Source organism: Danio rerio, chromosome 14 (genome assembly GCF_052040795.2).
Source record: "Danio rerio strain M-AB ecotype USA chromosome 14, GRCz13ab, whole genome shotgun sequence".
Lineage (NCBI taxonomy): Eukaryota > Metazoa > Chordata > Actinopteri > Cypriniformes > Danionidae > Danio > Danio rerio.
Genome location: NC_141034.1, coordinates 25,903,780 through 25,926,720, shown reverse-complemented (window position 1 = coordinate 25,926,720; position 22,941 = coordinate 25,903,780). Strand labels below are relative to the sequence as shown.

The following is a 22,941-nucleotide window of genomic DNA, read 5'->3' as shown; positions in this document are numbered from 1 at the left end:
ATCAGACCGTATAAAGTATAATAGTATATTTAGGAATGTGCTACTTAAAAGACTGGATGTAATCGGAATGGATTTAAGCTCATCTGTGATCAGTCTACATCAGACTGTTAAATACTGAATATATAAAGCCTATTGTTATCAGATAGTGACATATACAGTAGTAAAAAAAAAATCATTGCAGATCAGATAGAATCATGGATATATTGAATTGTGAAACCCACCTGAGAACAAACAGCATAAGAGCTGGGATGGGAGGAAATTATACTCTTCAGAGATCAGATCATTTTTGCAATCAGACAGAATCAGAAAGGCATATTGCTAAATTGAAAACTCATTTGAGATCAGATTATGACATACTAAAAGTAATTGAAACATCAAATTAAGATGATCATATGGTGTATATAGCCTTCTAAAATTAGACTTTCCTCAACACACCAGGCAGTAACAATGAATGGGTTCATATTAATGCCTGAGGACAAGTGCTAGACAGTCTACCAAAATAGCCTTACCCAAATGTACAATTTATGAACTGGACCACAATTTACACAATGTCTGCAGCAACGATGCAAAAATATCACATATAGTTCAGTTGTGTCATGTCATTCGCATTTCATACAGAGACAAGTTTATGTCTACCCACCATATTAACTCAAGGCAGAGATGTCATGCAACAATTCATTCAAGTCCAGTATTGCAAATCAACTAGGAACCAATCACACAACTTTTATTTGGTTAACGGACTAATAACCAACTGTAAACAAATTCAACAAAACAACTTCATATTTCAGCATCTCAAATCAATTCAAGGTCACATTTGTATCTTATTTTTATTGGCTTGAAAAAGGAACAAAAAAACAAATGTGAAAAGTTTTGAAAATTATAATGCTACAGACTTTTCTCTTACTACAGGAGAGGAATACATTTACACAAGGGTGCTTATAGTATATTTATATATCTCTATACTCTCAGGTGTTAAGGAGGGAGAGGAATTTTACAAAAAAGAAGGTATTCCTCAAGTAAAACGATGCGTAAAGTAAGGGGATGAACGGAGAAAACAAAAATCAAATGTTTCCACACTACTTAGGATAAATGAATGCATGTCTAGGTGACAGAGCAGTGCTTTTAGTCCTAGTCATGGGGATCCAGCCCTCTGCAAATTTCATATACCACCCTTACCAAACCCCATTCAGATCATCAGCTCTTTAAGAGAGAGCTTCAGGAATGAACCGAGAAAAGGAGCCCGTTTTCACCACAGGATAAAAAATAAAATAAAGGCATTTGGATGTTTCTTAATTCTGACAACAAATAAATCTGAATCCCTAGATTTGAAATAAAAGGTGATCTACTGAAATACTCAGATTCCTTGAAGAAAAAGTTAGAACTTCAGTAATTAAATTAGAGATATGTTAACTAAGGAAAAATTGTGAGAAATAAAACCAGAATTTAAACTTCTTCCTTTGCATTTCTGAGAAGTGAAGCTTTAAAAAAATGAATTGTGGTCCTAAAAATTATGGAATATAAACTCATAACAGCAGGAAAGTCAAATCTGCAAGAAAATATCATAGTATTTCACCTTTTATTTCGCAACTCCAAGTTAAAATATATTGCATTTTTGAGAGAAAACAAAAACCAGAATTGTGAGAAAGTTGAAATTACCTTTTAAAGTGAGATTCTCCTGTGGTGGAAACAGCCCTCCATTATGGTCAGATAAGAAAGAGAAACACAAAATGTGCAGAGCACAGAGTCTCAAGTAGCAGGATCGAAAAGCACTGGATTAGAATAAAAGTACAAGTTTTTATAAGTAGACTTCTCAAAAATAGAAAACAAGCTGTCGAGGAATAGCACCTGTTGATCTCTTGAATAGAAGAGCCCATGGCATGACAGGCCTGAGAACCGATCTGATTGCCGCTTGCAGTGTGAACACGGAAACAAAAGGAAACGGTTTAAACTACAAAAGCATCCTCCTCGCCCACACCTATTTATACATAAGCCCCGCCCAGAATGCTTGGAGCTCCTCCCTCCTAAAGCTGCTATACATGAACCCTGGTTCTCTGTCTAACACAGAAGCTCCTTACAGACCTACCGAAGCCACACGCACATGCGCACGATTTTAGTTCCTTCTGAGACACCAATATTCACAAAGTCTCTCTCGCTCGCTCTCTCTCTCTCTCTCTCTCTGAGGAGCACAGTTTTATGATATCCTCTCGATGAGTTTGTCATCTGATAGGTAGTAGAGGGTATTGACAGACAGCTCGGAGATAAAGCTTTGGCATGCCTGCACCGAGACCCCTTTGCAGTCGCGGAGGTCCAGTATGGAGAGACAGGAGAGGCGCCGCAGGTACACCAGACATCTGTCTGTCAGCTGGGTGCAACCTGATAATGACAACAAACAGAGAACAATTTATTCATAGCTTGGGAGCTATCGAGTGCTGTAGGCAACAGGTTTATGATAAGCATTGTTGGGCATGTTCCTTAAAAGAGTAATTAGTTTCAGGTACTAGTTACTTCCCACAAATAGTGAGTTAGTAACGGAGTTTCATAATAATAAAAGTAACTAATTACCAGGAAAATAAACTATTGCGTTACTTTCAAAAAATCTCATTTGTAAAGTGACTATAAAATAAATATTAAACATTGTACACTAATCTACACTATATTAATGTTGCTGCGGGACAATGTGAGAAAAGAAAACAACGGCAGCATGTACTCAACTATATATCTAGATATTACTTTCATTCTGTCTGAGTAGCAAGTGTATGCGGTGGAGCAAATGACATTATATTTGCTTCATTAGATTAGAATCTTCAATATATCCTCTTTTGTGAAAGAAAGAAATGTAAACAGATTTAGGACATCAGAGTAAGCAAATATTGCCAGAATAAAACATTTTGAGCAAATCTTTAGCTGCATCCCAAATGGCACACTATACACTATGCACTCATGCACTATGTACTTATGCACTTACACACTCAACAGGATAGTATATGCATGTAGTGGCGTCCCAAATGGCACACTAATGTTTTTTTTACCAAGCCGAAATTCAAACCGTTTCCATGATGACGTTTGACAGTTGCCAAATCAGTGAAATAAACGACCGAATTATCAAATAATACCTGCCATGAGTATTGCCGCATTCACCATCGGTAGGCGCTATAATCACTCTCGTAGAAGAATTTTGCTTTCACCATCCAAAATCAATAAAGTTATTCAACATGTGCGTACGATAGCTCCGCCCCTTTCGCTACATAAGCAAACCGCTGAGTGCGTGAAGTGTCCATCATCACACATTTCATTTTAGCGGCTGAATGAGTGCATCATCCGGGTAATTAAAGTGCACTTATTATTTTTAAAGTTTTCAGTGTGAACACTCTACTTACACTATTTATACTACAAAATGGCGTAGAATAGTGCATAAGTATGCGATTTGGGATGCATCGTTTCTTTAATAGTTCAGTATGTATGTTTGACACCCAGTGGTTAAACTAGGTATTCCAGTTCTGCATCAAAACAAACAGAGGCGCAGGTTGCCAGATTAAGGACCAACAGGAGCAAGTCTAATGATCGAACCTAAAGGCTGATTTAAATAAAAATAAAAAGCAAAATGCGCGCGCTTTAAGGATTTTGTTTTTTATATGAAAAAAAGTTTTTGTTCTAACCAACACCTGAAATTTATATTTTAAAAACAGCTTCTATTTCTTGCAGCTGAACAACAGAAAACTAAAACAATGATCACCTTGGGTAAACCTCAAGTGCTTTATTCAGTTAAATGCTAATAATGCGAGTTAGAATGCCATTTTACATGACATTTATTGCCATACTATTGAAAGCAGCAGAAGATACCTTAGATCTTGAAAATAAACCATTTAAAATTGAACTTTTGAAACTGCGACTAACAAATATCAGTGATTCAACATGAACATTTAATAATTTAAAGAGGTTTAATATATATTAATAACTGTGCTTCTCAATTACTGTATTTAAATTTCTGTCCTGTTTTGTCTGGTGCAAACATCCAAATTGCTTATCACTGTATCATCACGTAGCGTGTTTTAGGACACTGGGTTACAATGTAACCTGCTCACCTAATGCTAATGTTCGTAATATTTATACTATTTGCTAATTAATAACCACCTCATGTGGAACTCTGTATCTGAGTCTCATTTTGGAGTCTGCTACTGTACACCGGAGGTCGTATTTCGGTCACGGATACACACTTTGAGAGCCATTCTGAATGAAATACTCTGTTTTCCTACAAGGCAACACAGGGTGCTAAAATATAATTGATAAAGTGGCGGTGGGCGGGTTAAAATTACCAAAACAAAGACAGGATTCTGGCACGGAAAACACATTTTAAAGCAGCATATCTGACTTCATCATTGTTTTTCAGATAAACAAGAACGTTCACTTAGCATGTTTCCTAAATATCTGCCAAAATATGATGGTGTTTTTATGTACAGCACCTTTAATGACAAACAGCAGCATGTTTAGTCTATTAGTCTGCTGTCATATTAAGATCTGCACACATTCATTTAGTGTCTCTTAAGTTTCTCTTATGTTTACTTCTTACTTTAAACAAAACCTAATGCGTTACATTATAGGTTTTGACCTTTTTAGCCCAAACAAAAGTGAAAGAAAATCTAGTCTTAGTGTACACAACTCGATTAAATTAACCTAACAAATGAAGATGTGAATTGAACACAGAACATTTAAGTTCCCACTGAAAACATCAAGAATTGTGTCATTTCAATTCATTTTAAATGGGTAGTTTGAACAATCAGCAAAATAATAGTTTTAAGGTCCCATAAAATTAAAATAAAGTTTTTTTAGATGTTAGTATTAGTATTGTTCGTTTTTAAGATGTCTTTAAGCTAGTGTGCTCTAAAACAGTGATAAAATTCATGTTTAGAAGATATAAAACTGATTTCAACAACAACTGATTTAAAGCTTTGACACTTTCGCCTAAACAGATCAACGGTTTTATTCATGTCAACCCATACTACAGTTTCTTGATACATCATGACTAATCAAATGCTCTCTAGTATCTGAAATGGCCCGCTCCCTTCAAGACACTACTCGTTTGCTTTTCATTTAATGCACTTGAGCTCAACCACTCTCACTGGCAGAGCGGTGACAATGCACAACGCTATTGGCTGTTTTTTTTAAAAAGGGGAGGGGCTACACTATGTCCCAACTCTCGCTTCATGTTTTGGTTGAGATTCTGTCAAACATCGAATAAACGCACATTTCAAAGCACTTCACAGGACCTTTAAATGCATCAAACATACTGTGGTCTTTATGAATGCGCCTTGCCCCATGAGTGTAACTTTAGCACTGAGTTAATATTTAATGTGATTGTATGTCACATTGTACAGTAATACTGAGACAGAGGCACTAGAACCGTAACTGACCCAATGTGTGTTGTAGTACAATACTACAATATTTCTTTAAAAGCAGATTAATCTTTAATGTTTTGAAACACTACTTTAAACAGCTTGGTCTGAATATTTTAAAAACTGTTAATCCACATTACTGGGTGGACGTACAAAGTAAACAGAAAGTAATTGGAAAATATGTAATATTACACTACCTTATTACTTTACGGCTTTATTTTTAGGAATTTCTCACATCCAGACAAGTAGGCCAGGGAAATATCTATTTGACAAATAAACTGCAGCCAAAAAAAAGTTAAATCACAAGATATTGGTTACTTTCTGAATCCCATACAATCCAAGAGTGAATGGAAATTGTATACAATATTTATGTTATGAAAAAAAACGCCATTTTCCCTTCGCCTTTAAAAGAATGTATTCAGAAATATCTGGACCAAATGGGCTGAATATGTTAGGTTGCTCTATCTGGATTTTGTAAAAGTATAAAATAATTTTAATCTACAAGGTATGCGTTTTCGAATTTAATAACTAGTGAGCTCTCTCACAGTCTCCTCTTCAGACTAAGAACAAGGATTTAATATTATTTAATATAGAGTTTGACTTTTAGGTATAAATTTGACCTTCTCTGAATTGTGTAAATTATATTATTAATATTGTTTATATTATTATTTAATCTTTATTGTTATTATTTACTTATTTATTTTGTTTTGTTTTAATATTTTTATATTTTTGGATTTTGTTATTTTTTATATTGTATAAAAGTTAAATGATTGGCAGAGCAAAATGCATCCCCTTTTAAGCTGGAATGTCATATTGATTATACTGCTGTAAGTAAGTAAGTAAGGAAAGAAAGAAAGAAAGAAAGAAAGAAAGAAAGAAAGAAAGAAAGAAAGAAAGAAAGAAAGAAAGAAAGAAAGAAAGAAAGAAAGAAAGAAAGAAAGAAAGAAAGAAAGAAAGAAAGAAAGAAAGAAAGAAAGAAAGAAAGAAAGAAAGAAAGAAAGAAAGAAAGAAAGAAAGAAAGAAAGAAAGAAAGAAAGAAAGAAAGAAAGAAAGAAAGAAAGAAAGAAAGAAAGAAAGAAAGAAAGAAAGAAAGAAAGAAAGAAAAGAAATTGACTGCAGCATTCATGTGTACAGGCCAGTGTGCATTTACTTACCAGCTAAGTTGAGGTGTGTGAGTGTGTTGCGTGTGGAGGAGCCCACAGCGCTGAGGAGGTTAAGAGCACCATCTGTGATTGGACAACGTGAGAGCTCCAGGCGTGTGAGCAGAGGCATGTGTCTGATGATCAGCCTCAGCGTTGCTTCAGTCACCTCCAGACCACACAGCCACAAACACTGCATGTTCTTCATCTGGGAACGGTTGTCACTGCCTGCAGATGCGAAGATATGAGTTTTTTTTAAAGGGGTGGAAATTTATAATGATGTGTTAAACACATTTCTACCAAATTTCCATGCATCTAAAACTTGTTTAATTATTTATGTACCATAAATGCACACAAGCTACCTTTAGGTTTGGAACCAGTTGAAGGCGAGTAAAAAAGGGCGATTTAGTTTTAATTATCTCTCAAACAGGAAAATAGCAAAGAACGAAGCAGTTCTATAAACTTCTTAGCTCTCATTACCTGGTGGGTTCAGCAGCTCCCTGATTTGTGCGTCTTTGATGCCATCGGCCCAGCTCAGGTCCAAAGAGCGCAGTAAAGGGCAGCTTGGAGAGCTCAATGCTGAAACTGACGACCAGTTACACCCTGATAGCACCAGATCTTTAAGGCCTGTGAGAAAGCTGCCTGTGAGTAACATCATTTACATTGCCGTGTATTAAATCAGCTGGAGTGGTAATGAGAACGAATGCACACCTGGTAGGCGGTTGATGAGCCAACTGAGCTGCTTCTTTGTGATATTTGCCCAGGAGAGATCCAGTGTGACAGGCTGCCGCTTGATGATGCCCGTCAGGACCTGCGGACTCATTGAACGGCTTCGGCTCAGACTGATCCGTGTCCAGAGACGTTTGTCACAGCCCCTATAACACAACAGTAATCATTTGAATAAACATGAGTCAAGGCTGTTGATATTTCCAATGCTACTGGAAATACTATCGGGAAAAACATTGTTGTGGAGAGCATTTAAAATAATAGTATTTTTAAAAAACCTGTTTAATTGTCAGCCTAATTTTCCAATTTGTGCTGTTCAAAAATGACTAAAACAGCAGTTCTGAGAGCCATAGTAAGAATAGCTGTTTGATCCAAATGTGTTTACAATGTCACAAACTCATTGTAGTCCCTCAAAAATGCTAATATTAACAAAGGAGTAGAGATTTAATGGTTAAAGGTTAATTTTAGTGAGCAACCAAAATTTAGTTTTAGTCTAAATGAACTGCATAATGCTAAAAAAACTGTCACACACACTTAAGGCTTTCCAGCAAGTATTGTATCTGAACATGAACAACATTAAATTTGCTACAACAATGTTGCTACAAACAACATACACAATCATAAAATCACATAAAGCTGCTCGGGTGCGAGTTTTACCACAGACTTCAACAGTGTAAAAATCTTGATGGTTCTGTGAGTCTTGTCTATCAAATCTGATTTTTATTTTGTATTCCTTATTAGATTCAAGTCAGGTGTTTGGCTGGGCCATTCTACAGCTTGATTTACTTTTTCTGAAAGCATTTGAGTGTCCTTGACTGTGTTTTGGATCATTGTCTTGCAGAAATGTCCATTGTGGTTTCATCTTCATCATCCTGCTAAAGTAGATGTTAGACTGAAGCAGCTAATATTAATTTACACTAACGAAGGGCAGAGTGTTGCTGGAGAACTACTGAGAGATTTCAGCTGCTGTCTGGGCTTTCACTGCCTTTCTACACCTCGCTTTCTTCATGTGTTCAATACCTTTTTTCCCCCATGTCATTTCATATTACTGCATAGAACTTTTTTTAGAAAACTAAGATGCATAAATGGATTTTCTTGGTTGTTATCCACATCTGGTGAAAATTTCAAGTTAACAGCACCTTTAGAAATATTTATTCTGAGAAACATATTGATTTCTTAGAAAATTTCTGATGCCTTAGAGGAGTGGAAATCATGTACTTACCATTTGTACCAACTTTTACAAACAGCCATGCAAACGCAGAGCTCTGCACGAGTCAAATAGCGGAACACGGACACCCACACCTCTTTCTCCCAGCCTGGCTCATTCCCTCCTCCAGAGTGGAAGGTGGAACTGGGACAGGAGTCGGAGGACTTGGCTCTTTCCGATCGAGCATTTTTCTGGATTCTCTCTCGAGTCAGGCGGTGAGTGGAATCTTCAAAGTTTGATCTCAGATTTGAGTTTTTGGATGCGCGCCTCGTGAGGGTGTGTGACGATGATGAAAGAGCATGTGATTTGTTTACGTGCAATCTGTCCGCAGGAGAATGAGGAGCGTCTGAACAACGGGCACCGTTTCGGAGCGGGGGGCGGAGGAGGGCTTTGTGGCTTGGCGGAAGGCTTCTTGAAGACAAGTTGGCTTCCAATTTAGGAACGATGGTGCTAGGATCTCGTTTAGCTCTTGATGGTTGTAACTTGACCGTGACGCAAGACTCCTGGCCTCTGACATCATCGGTGAGTGCTGCAGAAGTGTCAGACAGAGTGGGCTCTCCTCCCTCACTGCTTTCCTCACTCTCTCCATTTCGATGAGCGTCGCCGTTCTCATCTTCTCCCGCTTTTCCACTTAGCCTCTGAGGGCGATTCTCTTTCCCATTATACTGTCCGTTCTCTTTCCTTTCCTGCTGTTCTTCTTCTGCAGAATCCTCTCTTTCTACCGCCATCTCCATTCTTTCTCTTAGACCTCCACCCCTTCCGCCGCCTCGCACTCTTAACCCTCGGCCACGGAAGGAGGATGACCCTCGGCCGCGGGAAAGGCTTTGTCCAGGTCCTGCTCTGATTAAACCCCTCCTCTCCAGACTCCGCTGACGCAGGAGCTTTGGGGAAAGAGAGACAGGCGAACGGGTCTGAGAGATGGACAGAAACAGAAGGAACGAAAAAAAGCAGAAGCCAAGAATGACAGAGAAAACATGTGAGAATGGTAAGAGCAGGATTATGGATGCGCTGCGATGATGGGAAGCGGATGCTTTAAGCTCATAACACTCACCGACTGGAGGATTTTGTTTCTTTCTAATTTGATCTGCAACAGTAAATAGGAAAAAAAATAAATAAATCAGAGGAGAAGAAATTTATTAGATGGACTTACACAAATGTTTGACTGTTATTATGAAGTGCATTTTGGTCAAGAACTAGGGATGTGACGTGACCCATATTCCAGAAGAACGGAATTAGATTTTTTAGACCTTATAGAACGCTCCAAAGTAAAATTGTTTATTAAAAAGTATTTTATTGTACAGTACAGTAAGGTACACGTCACCTTTTTCTAAATTTTCTACAGAATTTACTTTGCATAAAATGTTCCAGGCTTGTTCCGAACTCTGTTTTAAGTGCAAAACTTGTGCGGGCACATTTTTCCCATGTATTTTTGTCTCATGTTCAAATCCAACTAGTTTGGAGAAAGGTTAATTCAACAATCTAAGAAACAACAGGAAGACGTTTTATTTTCTCCTGCTCAATTTTTTTGTTGAATGACATTTCTAAAGACCTTTTTGACTCAGACCTCTGTTTACAACTCTTACATTTCTGACTAAGAAATGTATATCACTAAAATGGTCTACTTTTCAAATTCCAATTATTTCCTCATGGATTTCTCAGTTTTCAGTCTTTCTTTCTTTGGAAAAATTAACCTAGGACCTCAACCAGAAACAAGATAAACTCAGGAGACTTTAGGAACCTCTCCAATTATTTATACACAAACTGAATTTTTTTAAGAGAGTTATGGCTTCTTTTTATCAAGATTTTTTTTAGTTAAACATATACATTTGTAATTTTTTATTGAATTGGCCGTGTTTGCGGTTTGTACTATTTGAAAATCCTTAATTTAAAAAAAAAAATTTGAAGCGAAAGAGAGAAAGAAGAGAGAAACAGGATTTATGAAAAGTCTGCAAGCTAGGACTCAAACTTAGGATCCCTGAAGTGCAATGGTTTATTAGGTTTAATATCAGCATTTATCTATGACATGCTCATGAAAGAAAATCTCATCACTCACCTACCCTAACAGGTCGCTAAAGCAATAAACGTGCAGCAGACCAACTAACGACTGGAAATAGAAAGCAACTTTATATTATAAGTGTGAAATCCATGTGAATGGTTACCCTTTTCCTGAGCTGTAATTCCAGCGCTCCTGCCCTCTTCCGGTTCTGCTGGTGCTGCAGCAGGAGTCTCTGTGAAGGAGGTGGCTGGCGTCTGGAGCGGGTTATTGGCAGGGACGAGGGGGAGATTGAGGAACGACCTCTGCGAGCGATACGCAACCCCTCCACCCCAATGCCTTCTCTGTATGCTCGCTTAGCTGGAGGACCAGATAATCGACTGCTGTTGGATACACTGCTGTCTGTCTCCTCTTCACTGCTACTTGAAGACTTATAGGGGGAAAAAGAAAAAAAAAAAGAAGAAGATATAATTCTGCTCCAAAAGTGACTGCTTAAAAGGGTGATAAATAGTCGAAAGCATACCTCAGTTTTCTTGCCCTGGACACATTTAGGACATTCCCAACAACTGGGAAGGTCCTTATTGATAACACCCTCACCTGGAACCTGGAATATAGACATTAGGCATTACAGAACAACTCAAACAACTAATTCTATATGAGCAAAACAGATATGCACACATACCTTTATACATTCTGGATGAGTGATCTGAGCGCATTCGGAGCATTCCATGAGCATCTGGACGGACTCAGTGTCATCAGACTCCTGGTTGCCTTCCTTACATATGACACATACTGCAGTAAGAGGTAGGGCCGGCTAGAAACAGAGCACAAGTGTGAGATACAACAAACAAACACACAAAATCATTAATTTATACACCCTTTCTTGATGAAAGCATCTTTTAAGCTTAAGTTTTTCCACATAGTCATTTTATTCCTTCATTAACAATGATATTTTCTAATGTGTAATAAGAACATTTTTATAAATTAAAAAATAATATTAACAAAAAAAAATACATTTAGGGAAAGATTTATTTTGTAAAATCACTTACGGCCAGCAAGACAGGATCTGTTAGACCAAAAACCCTAGTTTTGTAAAAGTTTACAATTTACAAAAAAGGTTTTAAAATCCAATTAAATCCTGTAATACAAATCAAAAAAATTTCATCGTTATGCCTCTCTTTCATGCCACACAAGTCTTCAGAAATCCTTATAATATGCCAATTTCGCTGATTCTAATGCACTATTCGAGCATAAATAGACGTGTGAACATTTAGTTTACTCGCTTCATTTGCACGTCAAATTCACTTCACAACAGGCGCGGATTCACGTGATGGGCAGGGCTTCTGTCTGCCGGGTGACTCTAGCTTCGCTGCTAAATGGCTAACATTGATTTTATTGAGAGAATAGCTGTGCTTATGTGCTTTATGAAGTCTGAAAAACAGCCACTAGATCCTTTCTGAGGTGCACCCTGCTCTGAGAGCTCATAAACTCCTCCTGAAACTTAACCTGAATGATGGAAGTTTTAAGCAGTACTTCTGACACTACATCATAATCACGCCCCACAAGAATAAGCTCTTGATTGGTTAATGCAGCGCGAATCTCCACTGAAGTTCAGATTTTTAAACTAGAGTGATTCAGGCGAAACATACGATACCCGTGTTAAGGGCGTCAATCGCACAAATGCTCAACTCGCGCTGCTTCATTCGCACAAATTGCGTCATTAGCGTGTATCGTGCTACAGGATGTCTGTTTGCGACTTTGCATTGACTTAACATGTAAATCACTCAAGCTTGATGCTTCTTCCACATCTGGTGTGAACACAGCATAAGGAATGTCTAAGTCTAAAGAGCAGCATTTATTTAAAAAAATTATTTATATTTATTTTTTTATACATCTATATAAATCCCTCTCGCTAAACTCCAGAAAAACAATAAATGTGTTTTCAATTTTAGATTCAGTAAGCTTCAAAAGTGAAATCTGTTTTAATGAAAATGGAGCACTGTGTATCTTATGCATGTGTGTAGAGAAGGCTCTCAGTTACTTATTAGTTATACTTAGTTATCTTATTTTCCATTGTTTGACAGAGGTATATTACTCGTTATTTACTCGTTTTTTGGAGAACAGTGTTTTTTTTAAGGAACCGTCACCATGTGAAGGTAAAACAATGTCGATTTTCACTCATCTGTCATAAATACTGTCATCCTCAGAGCAGTGGACCAACCAAAATAACTTTTTACAGGGTAGCAAGTGGTATGGCAATGGTTAAATGGCAGAACCACTCCTGAGTCACATTTTCAGACACAAAGGCATATTCTTTGTGAATGGGTCCACAGTTGTTGCACTGCCGTGGTCTTTTTTATCTAACGGTCACTGCACATCTGGACTGACTGAATTTTCCAATATTATAAATGACTCCCTAAAGCCCTTGCTAAAGAGTAGAGGTATTACATTTAAATAAAAAATAAACTACAAAAAAAAATTCTAACACAACGAAATGTAAAAAAACAACAACAAGCAGTAGTTTCTCTGATGACATTATAAATAAACAGTAACTCACTGCAAGACACTGTCGGAGAACACAGCTTTTCTTCAGTCTGCCTGGTCCTCCAAACTTCCTCATGTCCCTACAGTAGTTGCAATTGCCACACTCAGTGCGCAGACAGGCCTCACAGCGTTTGCAGCGCACGCGTCTACGTCTCAGAGCCGAGATGGAGGAAGATGGCTTAACAGGCCGAGGAACTGGTGCCAACATTGGGCCTGAACCAGGAGCTCGTGGCCGGTATAGATGAGACGGAGGAGGTGGCGGCGGCGGCTGATACCACGACGGCTGCAGAGAAAAGCAGATTCTTACTTCAAACAGTGAATCTGTGCTATAACAACAGTGCTAACAGAACCAGATTTGCGCCAATAGCTGATGCAAAAATATTTTTGTGTTTTTGGAAAACGTTTCTCTTTCCAAATGTTAAATGGCAGGACTGTTATTTTTATTCCCAACAAGCTGAAGCTTCTTACCATTAAATCTAATTAAATGTGATTTTATAACACTAATAAATGCTTAAAGGGCACCTATGATAAAAATCAATCAAAAACTTTTGTAAGCTGTTTGGACAGAACTGTGTGTATGTATAGTGTGTCCATCGCCATGTCGGAAAGACAACAAGTCTCTTTTTTAAAATTTCTTGACGTTAAAACAAGACCTAAATCCCAGTGATTTTGAGGCACACTGCAACACGACATAGGAGTGTGGTTTTCTTTGCCCACAGAATTGATTGACAAAACATTGTTTTGCAAATAAACTAGGCTTAAAATATTTGTTACAACTGTCTGTGATCTTTATAAGTTTTATAAGATTAAAATGTTTTAAAACAGAGCATGTTTCTAAAAAAATACAGTAAAATCGCCATGTAATTCTTAACCGCTATAATCACCTACCAGTATAACCAACATAATCCGTAAACGCTAATGTGTGTAAACTGCCAACGGCACTTGTGAGAGACTCCTCATTTCAAAAAGGCTTGAATAAACTCCACCACAAATACATCAAATAAACTTGCTTGGTACTTTTGACTAATGAGCTGTATTTCAGCTTCATTCGTGTTGGTCTCTATCACTGACTGCTGTTTATCTAATGTGACACAGGAGAAGCAAACACGCACGTAATAAAGTTGGCAGGGGGGAAGCAGCTTATTTGAATTTAAAGTCACAGTCTACAAAAACAGCTACAGTATACTCAGACACCAAAATGGGCAGATTCTGGAGGCTATAATTATCTGGTGGGTATTTTGAGCTGAAACTTTACAGAGATATTCTGTAGACACCAAAGGCTTGTCTTACATCTTGTAAAAAGGGTTAAATAGGTGCCTTTTAATTACTAAACTTAATATATTCATATTTCACTTAAATCACAGGTGTCAAACTCAGTTCCAAAAGGGCCGCGGCTCTGCAGAGTTTAGTTCCAACCCTAATTAAATACACCTGATCAAACCAATTGAGTCCTTTAGGCTTGTTTGAAACCTACAGGTAAGTGTGTTGGAGCAGGGTTGGAACTAAACTGTGCAGGGCTTCGGCCCTCCAGGAATTGAGTTTGACACCCCTGACTTAAATGTTTATCAGCATAACACTGACCCAACCTGATTAAATAATTTCCTAAAGGACAGGCCTGTGAGGAGGCTGCTTGAGCAAAAATAAAAATATAATAAATGAACAAATAAATAAATCACAAATAGCTTACACTGACTCTCTGAATATGCACCCCATATAAATCAATATAAATGTTGAGTGACCAATTGGCCCTGGAGAAGCCGTGAAACAGTAAACCTAAAATCACCCCATAGGCAAAAATTCACTTTAATAATGTCAAGCTTATGACCTGTCCTGACTGCTAGCTCTACTGACAGACAAGTAATTGTAGGCTCATAAACAACACAGAATCTTATCAGCAAGGCAAATCGGCACAATTTAACAAATCTGGCCAATTCAATCAGCTGATTTATCAAATGCTCTGAAAATGTCATGCATCGTTAAAACATACCCTTTTGGGCCATTTGACTATTGGTTTTCCAGTGTAAGACAGCTTGGGGTTATCATTGGCATGTTCTTCCAGCAGTTTCTGTTGAGAAAACAAATTATGTTGAGCTTAAAAAAAATTAATTAGTAACAACAACAGTATTTGGATGGTTATATGGCGTTTATACTTGTACCCTTATGTCGCTAAGCAGTGCTGGGGCGTTTCTGATGCCTGCTGGAACACATTTCTTGTGTGCTGGCAAATCCTCCAACTTATGCAGTAATGCCCAAAGGCCCTCCAACTCAAAGGGTGCGAGATGAACTTTCACCCCGGGACGGGCAGGAGGAGTGACTGCCTCTTCTTCCGGCTCTTCCTTCACCACCTCCTCATCTTCACTTTCAGAATCCCCATCAGGTTTAGCTGGTTTAATTACATCCTCCTTTTTCAGTCCTAATATGATAAGCCAAAGTTATTACAGTCATACTGATGCCAAGATCACGTTGATGTATAAGTCAAATGATCGATTTTACAAATAGACAAAACAGCAAAAAATAATCACAAATTCACAGAGAAATAAAGTTTTTGCATATTCTTATGGAAAAAGTCAAATGTTGAAGGTTTTTATTCCCTGACTATGAGCATGGAATGCAGTTGTAAATCTATGTTAAGTAAAACAACACCCTTTGTCATTCATAACTTTATACATTTAGATCAACATAATCTCATCTAAAACTACGCATATAGCACCTCATTACCATGTTCAAGTGCAACCTTGTGATAACAAAAAAACAAAAAAAAACAAAAAACACTAGCCTAAAGACATGAAGTATAAATAGAACTGCACAAATGCTAAATGCTACATCCTACTTCAGAAGTCGATTACAGGTTAAACATTTTTCAAAATATCTTATTTTTCGTTCAAATGAATAAAGAATCTCAAAGGTTTGAAACCACTTGTGGGGCGAGTAGATATTAGGTACATTTTTAATTTTGGGTGAACTATTCCTTTAAAAAAAAATTAATTGCAACAACTATAATGATCACTTAAAGGGGTGGTCCACTACGATCTCATATTTTAAACTTTAGTCGATGTGTAATGTAGCTGTGTGAACATAAAAAACATCTCTGAATGTAAAAAGTTCTAAGTTCAATGCAAAGGGAGACCTTGGTTTTTACAGAGTTAGCTTAGCAAAGCCTACAATGAACGAATTTTAGGGACTACAAAACAATACTTCCGCCCCCTGTGACATCACAAGTTCGTTTACTGCGCATCCCACACTGCGCATGCAGGTAAGGGCCGTGGCCAGAAGCACTGTAACGTTATAGCAGAGATGAAGCTAAAAATGTGTCTAAACACGGCTGTTTCCACAGAGCTTCGTCTGTTTCTGTATTTGGGCTTCCAAAGGACACGACACAAAGACAGAAGTGCCTTCAGTTCAATATTAATTATCTTCCAGAGAATTATAAAATACTCAGCAAGCATGATTTGACAAAACAGCTCCAGAATCTCTCCCAGTTCAGTGCTGGATTCGGCTAAAATCTCCTCAAAGCAGAAGTTGTAAGCTACAAGTAAGTGTTTTTATTTGTTAAAATTGATCATGACATGTACAGTGTCTAGCGTTAACAGTATACTGTAGCAATGACGTAAACAATGCGAAATGCTGCTTTGCGGGCAAACGATTTAGCTATAAATTCATATCTATCAGCCAAACTGCTGTAACACACACTCACTCCACCAGCACGTTCGTGTCTCTTATATGTGTGTGCGCACGAGACTGCACTTATTGTCTTCAGGCAGCTTTTCCATGTGTTTCACATCTCAGATAATGACGTCGCAAAAGATATGTGGATGATTCATATTACTTACACCTGCATATTCCGCATACTCGTGAAAGACGTCATAACGCATAGAGTTAAAAAAAATACAGATTAGCTTACCTGACTAGTGGTCGCAGCAGAATAATAAATCAAGGCTCAACAGGTAGCATCTCACATCTTGTGCTTTATTCTTCTGTCACGATATATTACAGAAAATAACTTAACCCAAGCAAAAAGAAAGTCCCGCGCACATGCGCTTGCTAAAGAAAGTTATACATATAGTTACACACATAGACGCACACACAGACACTGTTAAAGGAGCCTCACCCCATTTTCACTCCTTAGTTACAGACACTTGTCAGATTTTATTTTAGAGAGCGGGCGCGAGGTTGACCATGTTTACACAGCAGAAAAGTGCGTGCTTTTACGGGCGTGATGTGGAGCCGATCCGCCAATAGCAGCACATTATGACGATGACCAATCAGAGTCACTTAAGGGCGGGCCTTTTAGAGGAACTAGGAAATATGACAGTCGTTTTCATGTTAGCTGAGTAGCTGTGTATAATCAAAGTGAGATATGAAAAGATTACGCGATTTCCTTCAAGTGAAACATAAGCACACATTGCTTTGCATCTTAAACACAACCAAGCCTTTAAATTACATTCTGGACCACCCCTTTAAATGAAAATAGGCTACCAAAAGTCCTAAATAGTATGCAAAACTTATTTAAAGTCTTTTGTACATTTTATAACTACATCTGGAAATCTTCTAAATTCTACATGCTCAAAATGATTTAGGATGATTTGTACAGTCTTATTTAAGTCCATCCACTTGTTCTTCAGCACATAACTTACACTATTAATAAATCCTTTTTTCTAAATAGTTTAGTAACCAGTATTTCAATAATAACGTTAACATTCTGAAAGATCTTTAGACTACAAAATAATATTTTTTGAAAAACTTAAGCTAATTTAATCTACCTAATAATCAGTTCTGGAGGTATCTACAGTTGAGAGATTGTTCACAAATGTCTTTGGCTGCCCTTCAAATTCTCCTAAGGGTAAAAATATTGATAACATGGTCCACAATATTACAAGTACTGGCCACTTCTGACGCTTCTAAATATTATGCACTACTTATTAGTCAAACGAGTTAAAATATTAGTTCTGCAGTCAAGATAATAAAGGAAAAAGATTTGAGATGCACATTTAAAGATGAGAACTGGGGAATAAATTGCTGGAAATTTAAAATTAATATCTAGAGATGTCAGAACTAATCTTATACAGTTTAAAATTTTTACATAGATTTTACCGGAGTCCTAAGAGACTGTTCATAGCAGGTTTCAAAAACAATCCAGAATGCTGGCGATGCTAAGAAGCAGTTGACCTATTTCATGTATAATGGCAATGCCCAGAAGTCCAATATTTGTGGAGAGAGGTGCATAAAATACCTTGTAAAGATATTGCAGACCCAATATGACTTTGGCCCAAGCTAAAAAGGATTGTGCAAAAAGTATTGTACTAACCAATCCCGAGTGAGTGCTTCTGAAACTCAGGTGTGAGGTGAGACGTGTTGGTCAAACAGTACAAGTATCGCTCCAAGACGTACCAGCACATCTCAAAATAGAAAGGGTAGCGAAACTTAGAAGGGACCTGTAAACATAAGCCATAAAAAGGGTCACAATAAAGTTCCCACAACAGTGGGTTAATCAAATGTGTGATGATGGGACTGCTCACTCGTGTCCGGTCCTCAATGTTGAAAATATTGAGCTGCATGGGAATGTTGAAGCTGTGAAGAAAGTTGCCCCCAAACACCAGAGTATCCATTGGAGTGTACACTGCGTGGATCCAGCCTAAATAAAGAAAATACATAGGTTTGACAGAAAAGGCCTGTTGCACAAAGTTTTTGCCCAGGTTAGGTTAAGTTTGAGAAAACTCTGAGTTTTCAGGCTCAAGATGGTCGGTTGGTTTAGATCTGGTTTTGTTGCCATGTTAACTTGCCTAATGCAATAAAGCCAGTTCAGGTCCCGTTTTTTTTCTTTTTTTACTCCAAATAAAAGCCTTTCACACTAAAAGCATTTTTAAATAACATGTTTCAAATAAACTTAATATATTATTGAACAATCTTGAGCTGTATGTGAACGCACATTAAAATCTGTTAATTAAATAGTGTTGATCCCGCAAATATATTTTCTGTGTTGCCTTCATAAACTTTACTGTGTTTATTTCTGCTTGTATATGAATTTAAATTCCTGTACATTTTCCTTTTTTTCAGATGTTTTTTTTTTTGATAACACATGGAAATGCTGCATTTAATGCCACATCATTAAATCAAATTTACATTGATTTATTCATCTGCCAGTGTTGAAACCTCAAGCATGGCTCAGTGCAAGGATTTTTACTACTGGTAGAGAGTTTCGAATGCCCTAACCAAGTTTTACTGACACAACAACAAATGTAGTAAAATAAACAAAATAGTTTTTTGTTGTTTTAAACCATGTAGATTAATAAACAGAACAAACATAAATATGATTGTTTTTGTTTTAAAAATTAATATTTTGACATATTTACCCAGTCCATTAAAGAGCATAAAAATAAAAAGAAGAATTTAGCATAAGCACTGAGCAACAAGATTGAACTCTCTACTGTGCTTTGCATTTAATCCGAAGTTTAAACTGGCAAAACCTAAAACACAGAGGCAGTCTGAGCATCATCTGTAAAATGAGCCACTTGGGATAAAAGTGAAACTGTGGCAGGACAGACTTGAGTTTTGAGCCACCATAACAAACTGCTAAAACCAAATGAGTATGACTGAGTGAGTGTCACTGTCAGAGAAAGAATACTTAATAGTGAACGTCATCGGTTGCAGAATGTGCATACCTGAGGGGATCATAAAGGTGTAGCCTTGTTTCAATTCAATCCGTTGGCACATAGAGGCTTTATCCCCAAGAAAGATGTCGCCTTGTTTAGCAGACAACACCCAGTTCTCATAAAGCTCCAGGTTCTGAGGTGTGGGAGGGATCAGCCAGAAAACCTGAGATTATACAGGACAAGGTCAATTAGAATAAGTCATTCATAGAAACCTGAGGGAAATATCATTCTTATATTTTAAACAATTCATACGTCAACTTTATTTCTAATGTTAATATATTTAAAAGTGCATGAAAAGTTGTTTTCAGTTCTGCAAAACTTGATGTACTGAGTGATACTTGTCAACTAGTATTTAATTGTGACGCAAGTCTCTGCATTAGTATACAGTACAAAGAGCTTTGACTATAAGACAGCACTCACCTTCCCTCCCTTGTGGATGTGATACCAGACTGATGTGCCTCCAAAATCTATGTGGAAATCTGTAAAGCATCCCTCGACGCTCATCAGACAATACCTGATAAACACATGTATAATGTATGAATGATCTTCATAGCGCAAAATCATTGCATCCTGGCATTCAGGCAAAATCCTTTTTAAATGGAACTGAATAAAAGACAACTACTCACTTCTGTACTTTGGGGTACTGCATGTCTGTAATGGCATTAGTGGAGTCTCTTTGTCTTTCTTTAAGATGCCGCGGCCACATATTGTCCACCCAGTCAATCATATCAACCTAATGAAAATAAAAACAAACTCAAATTAGAAAGCAAGGCATGCATGTCTGTGTAGAGGTCAACCAAAAAAGTATTTTGCTGATATAACAACTATCAATAATTACATCGAAATACAATAATTTCTGAGATATAAAAAGTGGATTTGTTGTAAAATTAAAACGTGATTTTAAACATTTCATATTATTCAAGGTTAACAACAACCGGACTTAAATTATCATTTCTGAATGAAATTATAACATTTTTTATAAAAGTTTCTTTGTGGTTGTTTTTCCCTAAAAAAAAAACACTTCGATAATTTATTTACTTGAAGCTTTCAACACTGACCCATCTTCCTGTATGAACCACTAATTATGCACTATTTGAAACCAATCATTTAAAATATTTTTTTATGTCATTGTAATTATTATTTTATTAAAAACAACTGCCATCAATGTAGTTATTATGTCTATTAATAATTAAATTATAATTACTTAAACTAGTAGTGATACCTATCTATTATCAAAATGTATAATTTTTCAAACTTTATTTTAATGTACAACTCCAGCTATTAACAATTTATAAATGCTAATAAAAAAAGAAACATCTTATTTGAATGCAGGTTTTTAGTTCCTCTGCTTTGACTACTTCTGTTCTCATCTGCAAGTGCCTTTGTGCAATAGTGCCAGCACAAATCCTTAAATGGACATAGACCTGGTCACAATAATCAATATATGGACTTATCTCTTAACACATGGGCATCAATCATTTTTGGTAATGCAATATATAATCGCCCATACAGAAACAATTAGAGCAACATTTTAGATGATTGTGCAATATCTTTCTCTCTATTGGAAGAGTCAGTCTCAACTTGGTTAAGCAACATTTTAGTATTTACTATAAATTACTATAGTATATTCTCATGTGTGTGTCTGACAACTGAAAACAGATCTGGTATTAGAGATCGCAGCCTCTATTACTTTTTACCTTGCACTTTTTTTAATATTTATTATTCATTTGTTTGGGAAATACATTTTAAAATTTTGATCCAAAGCCTGATTATTAAATAGTTAATAATAAAATATTGTGTGTTCTTAGGGAGAGTGTACTTGCATTGTCTTAAAATGACAAAAATATAATTTCTCATAATATATTTTGGTGTAATATATCATGCAACAAAAAAAATGATATTGTGACGGTTATCTAATGATACATTTTACATGTATACTTATGCCTATTATCAATTTCCAGTAGTTGGCACAGAATAATAAACTAAAATGATATCAGTTGGCCAATATTTTTGTGTTAAAGTACCGAGGTTGGTCTCTTAACAAGATGCTCTAATTTTGTGTGGCTGAACTCAAGGCTGATGACATTGTACAGCTTCTCGCGCTGAGATGCCGGCGTCTCGTAGTATCTCCTCCACTGGCCCATTGACATCTCGATGCCTTTTTGAGTGGCTGCATCCATCACATCAATCATCCTTCGACTGCCTACAAGACAAACAACAGGAAAAAAATTGACAACAATACTCATCAAAAAACTGTTCAGAGTGTAAGAGAACAAAAACTTTTCTACTTACCCACAAATAATTTCACATCACTGACACTAAAGTCTGGGTCAGGCATCCTACAAAAAAAAAAAAACGAAAAAGACACGCACACACAAAAAATAGGCAATTGTTTTCAAATGAATTCATTATTGACTGATAAAGAGAAGAGAACAGCATGATGAAATGAGCCATACTTTATGCCAAGACCATCTGCTTTCTTGAAGATAATGGGGTCTCGGAGACCCTCCCGTTGGATGTACTCCAAGGTGAAGTCTGCAGAAAACACAATTCACGATTAACTTTGAACTTTAAACATGCTGTATACATCAGTCAAAACATTTTTTTCAATAGCAGAGCCAAGTATTTCAAAAAGAATATGCAGCCTTAATCAAAATCCAAAGGTGGAAGTGGCAAAGAAAATGTCACAATATGGCTATCTAGAATTAGGGGCATCTGGAATCTTAAAATGAACACTCAAATGACAGTAAATCAAAGTAATTGCAAGTTTATTAAATAGTTTTGATCATCAGCTGCCAGGAATAATTTTTAAATGAATAGCAAGTCAATGTTTTATTATTGTATTATTACAATTATTAAATCACAAAGGGTTTACTGTATAGTATTGGTATAAATTGATGCACTGTGTGAAAATGCAACATACATAACAGATAATTCCTAATATAATACATTTTTGTAATAGGGAAGCTCCGATTGGTCGGCCGGAGATCAGTATTGGCCGATAAACAATATTTAGTGACTCGATCGATACTCGCTGATCGTAGGTGTTTGTTTAGGAGTTTACAACCAGAGGAAAAGGCACGTACACACTTTTATATTATACATCAGCAGCACAGCAACATGTAAAGAGGTAAATGATGTATGGGGGGATGCGAGCGTTCACTGCGATCGCATCACAGAAGTTAAAATATATACCGATGCAGTGCAACTTCTGTTTATACAGTTTATTAGCGTGACTTGCGCAAGTGATAGTCTCTTTGTTGCAAGAATTGTTTATCCAGTGTTTTGAGCT

At 36.8% G+C, this 22,941-nt stretch overlaps 1 protein-coding gene across 4 annotated transcripts in view; it reads right to left on the bottom strand.

Annotated features, from left to right (window-relative positions):
• Window positions 1-703: 703 nt before the first annotated feature.
• Window positions 704-22,941, bottom strand: part of kdm2ab (lysine (K)-specific demethylase 2Ab) — a 28,499-nt gene continuing 6,261 nt past the window's right edge. The window contains exons 4-23 of one of the 4 annotated variants that reach the window (XM_087281428.1): window positions 22,106-22,184; window positions 21,942-21,988; window positions 21,674-21,852; window positions 20,276-20,382; window positions 20,070-20,163; window positions 19,659-19,812; window positions 18,516-18,631; window positions 18,305-18,431; window positions 15,156-15,412; window positions 14,987-15,064; window positions 13,013-13,282; window positions 11,138-11,269; window positions 10,979-11,059; window positions 10,622-10,885; window positions 9,514-9,546; window positions 8,478-9,373; window positions 7,241-7,404; window positions 7,010-7,156; window positions 6,545-6,757; window positions 704-2,373 (exon numbers count right to left, since the gene is read on the bottom strand). In XM_087281428.1, coding sequence (XP_087137554.1) covers window positions 2,192-2,373; window positions 6,545-6,757; window positions 7,010-7,156; window positions 7,241-7,404; window positions 8,478-9,373; window positions 9,514-9,546; window positions 10,622-10,885; window positions 10,979-11,059; window positions 11,138-11,269; window positions 13,013-13,282; window positions 14,987-15,064; window positions 15,156-15,412; window positions 18,305-18,431; window positions 18,516-18,631; window positions 19,659-19,812; window positions 20,070-20,163; window positions 20,276-20,382; window positions 21,674-21,852; window positions 21,942-21,988; window positions 22,106-22,184 — 3,620 coding nt within the window. In that variant the 3' untranslated portion in view covers window positions 704-2,191. Of the gene's footprint in view, window positions 2,374-6,544; window positions 6,758-7,009; window positions 7,157-7,240; window positions 7,405-8,477; window positions 9,374-9,513; window positions 9,547-10,621; window positions 10,886-10,978; window positions 11,060-11,137; window positions 11,270-13,012; window positions 13,283-14,986; window positions 15,065-15,155; window positions 15,413-18,304; window positions 18,632-19,658; window positions 19,813-20,069; window positions 20,164-20,275; window positions 20,383-21,673; window positions 21,853-21,941; window positions 21,989-22,105; window positions 22,185-22,941 lie in introns of all 4 variants that reach the window. The other 3 variants (XM_087281429.1, XM_087281426.1, XM_087281427.1) reach the window with 3 other exon arrangements.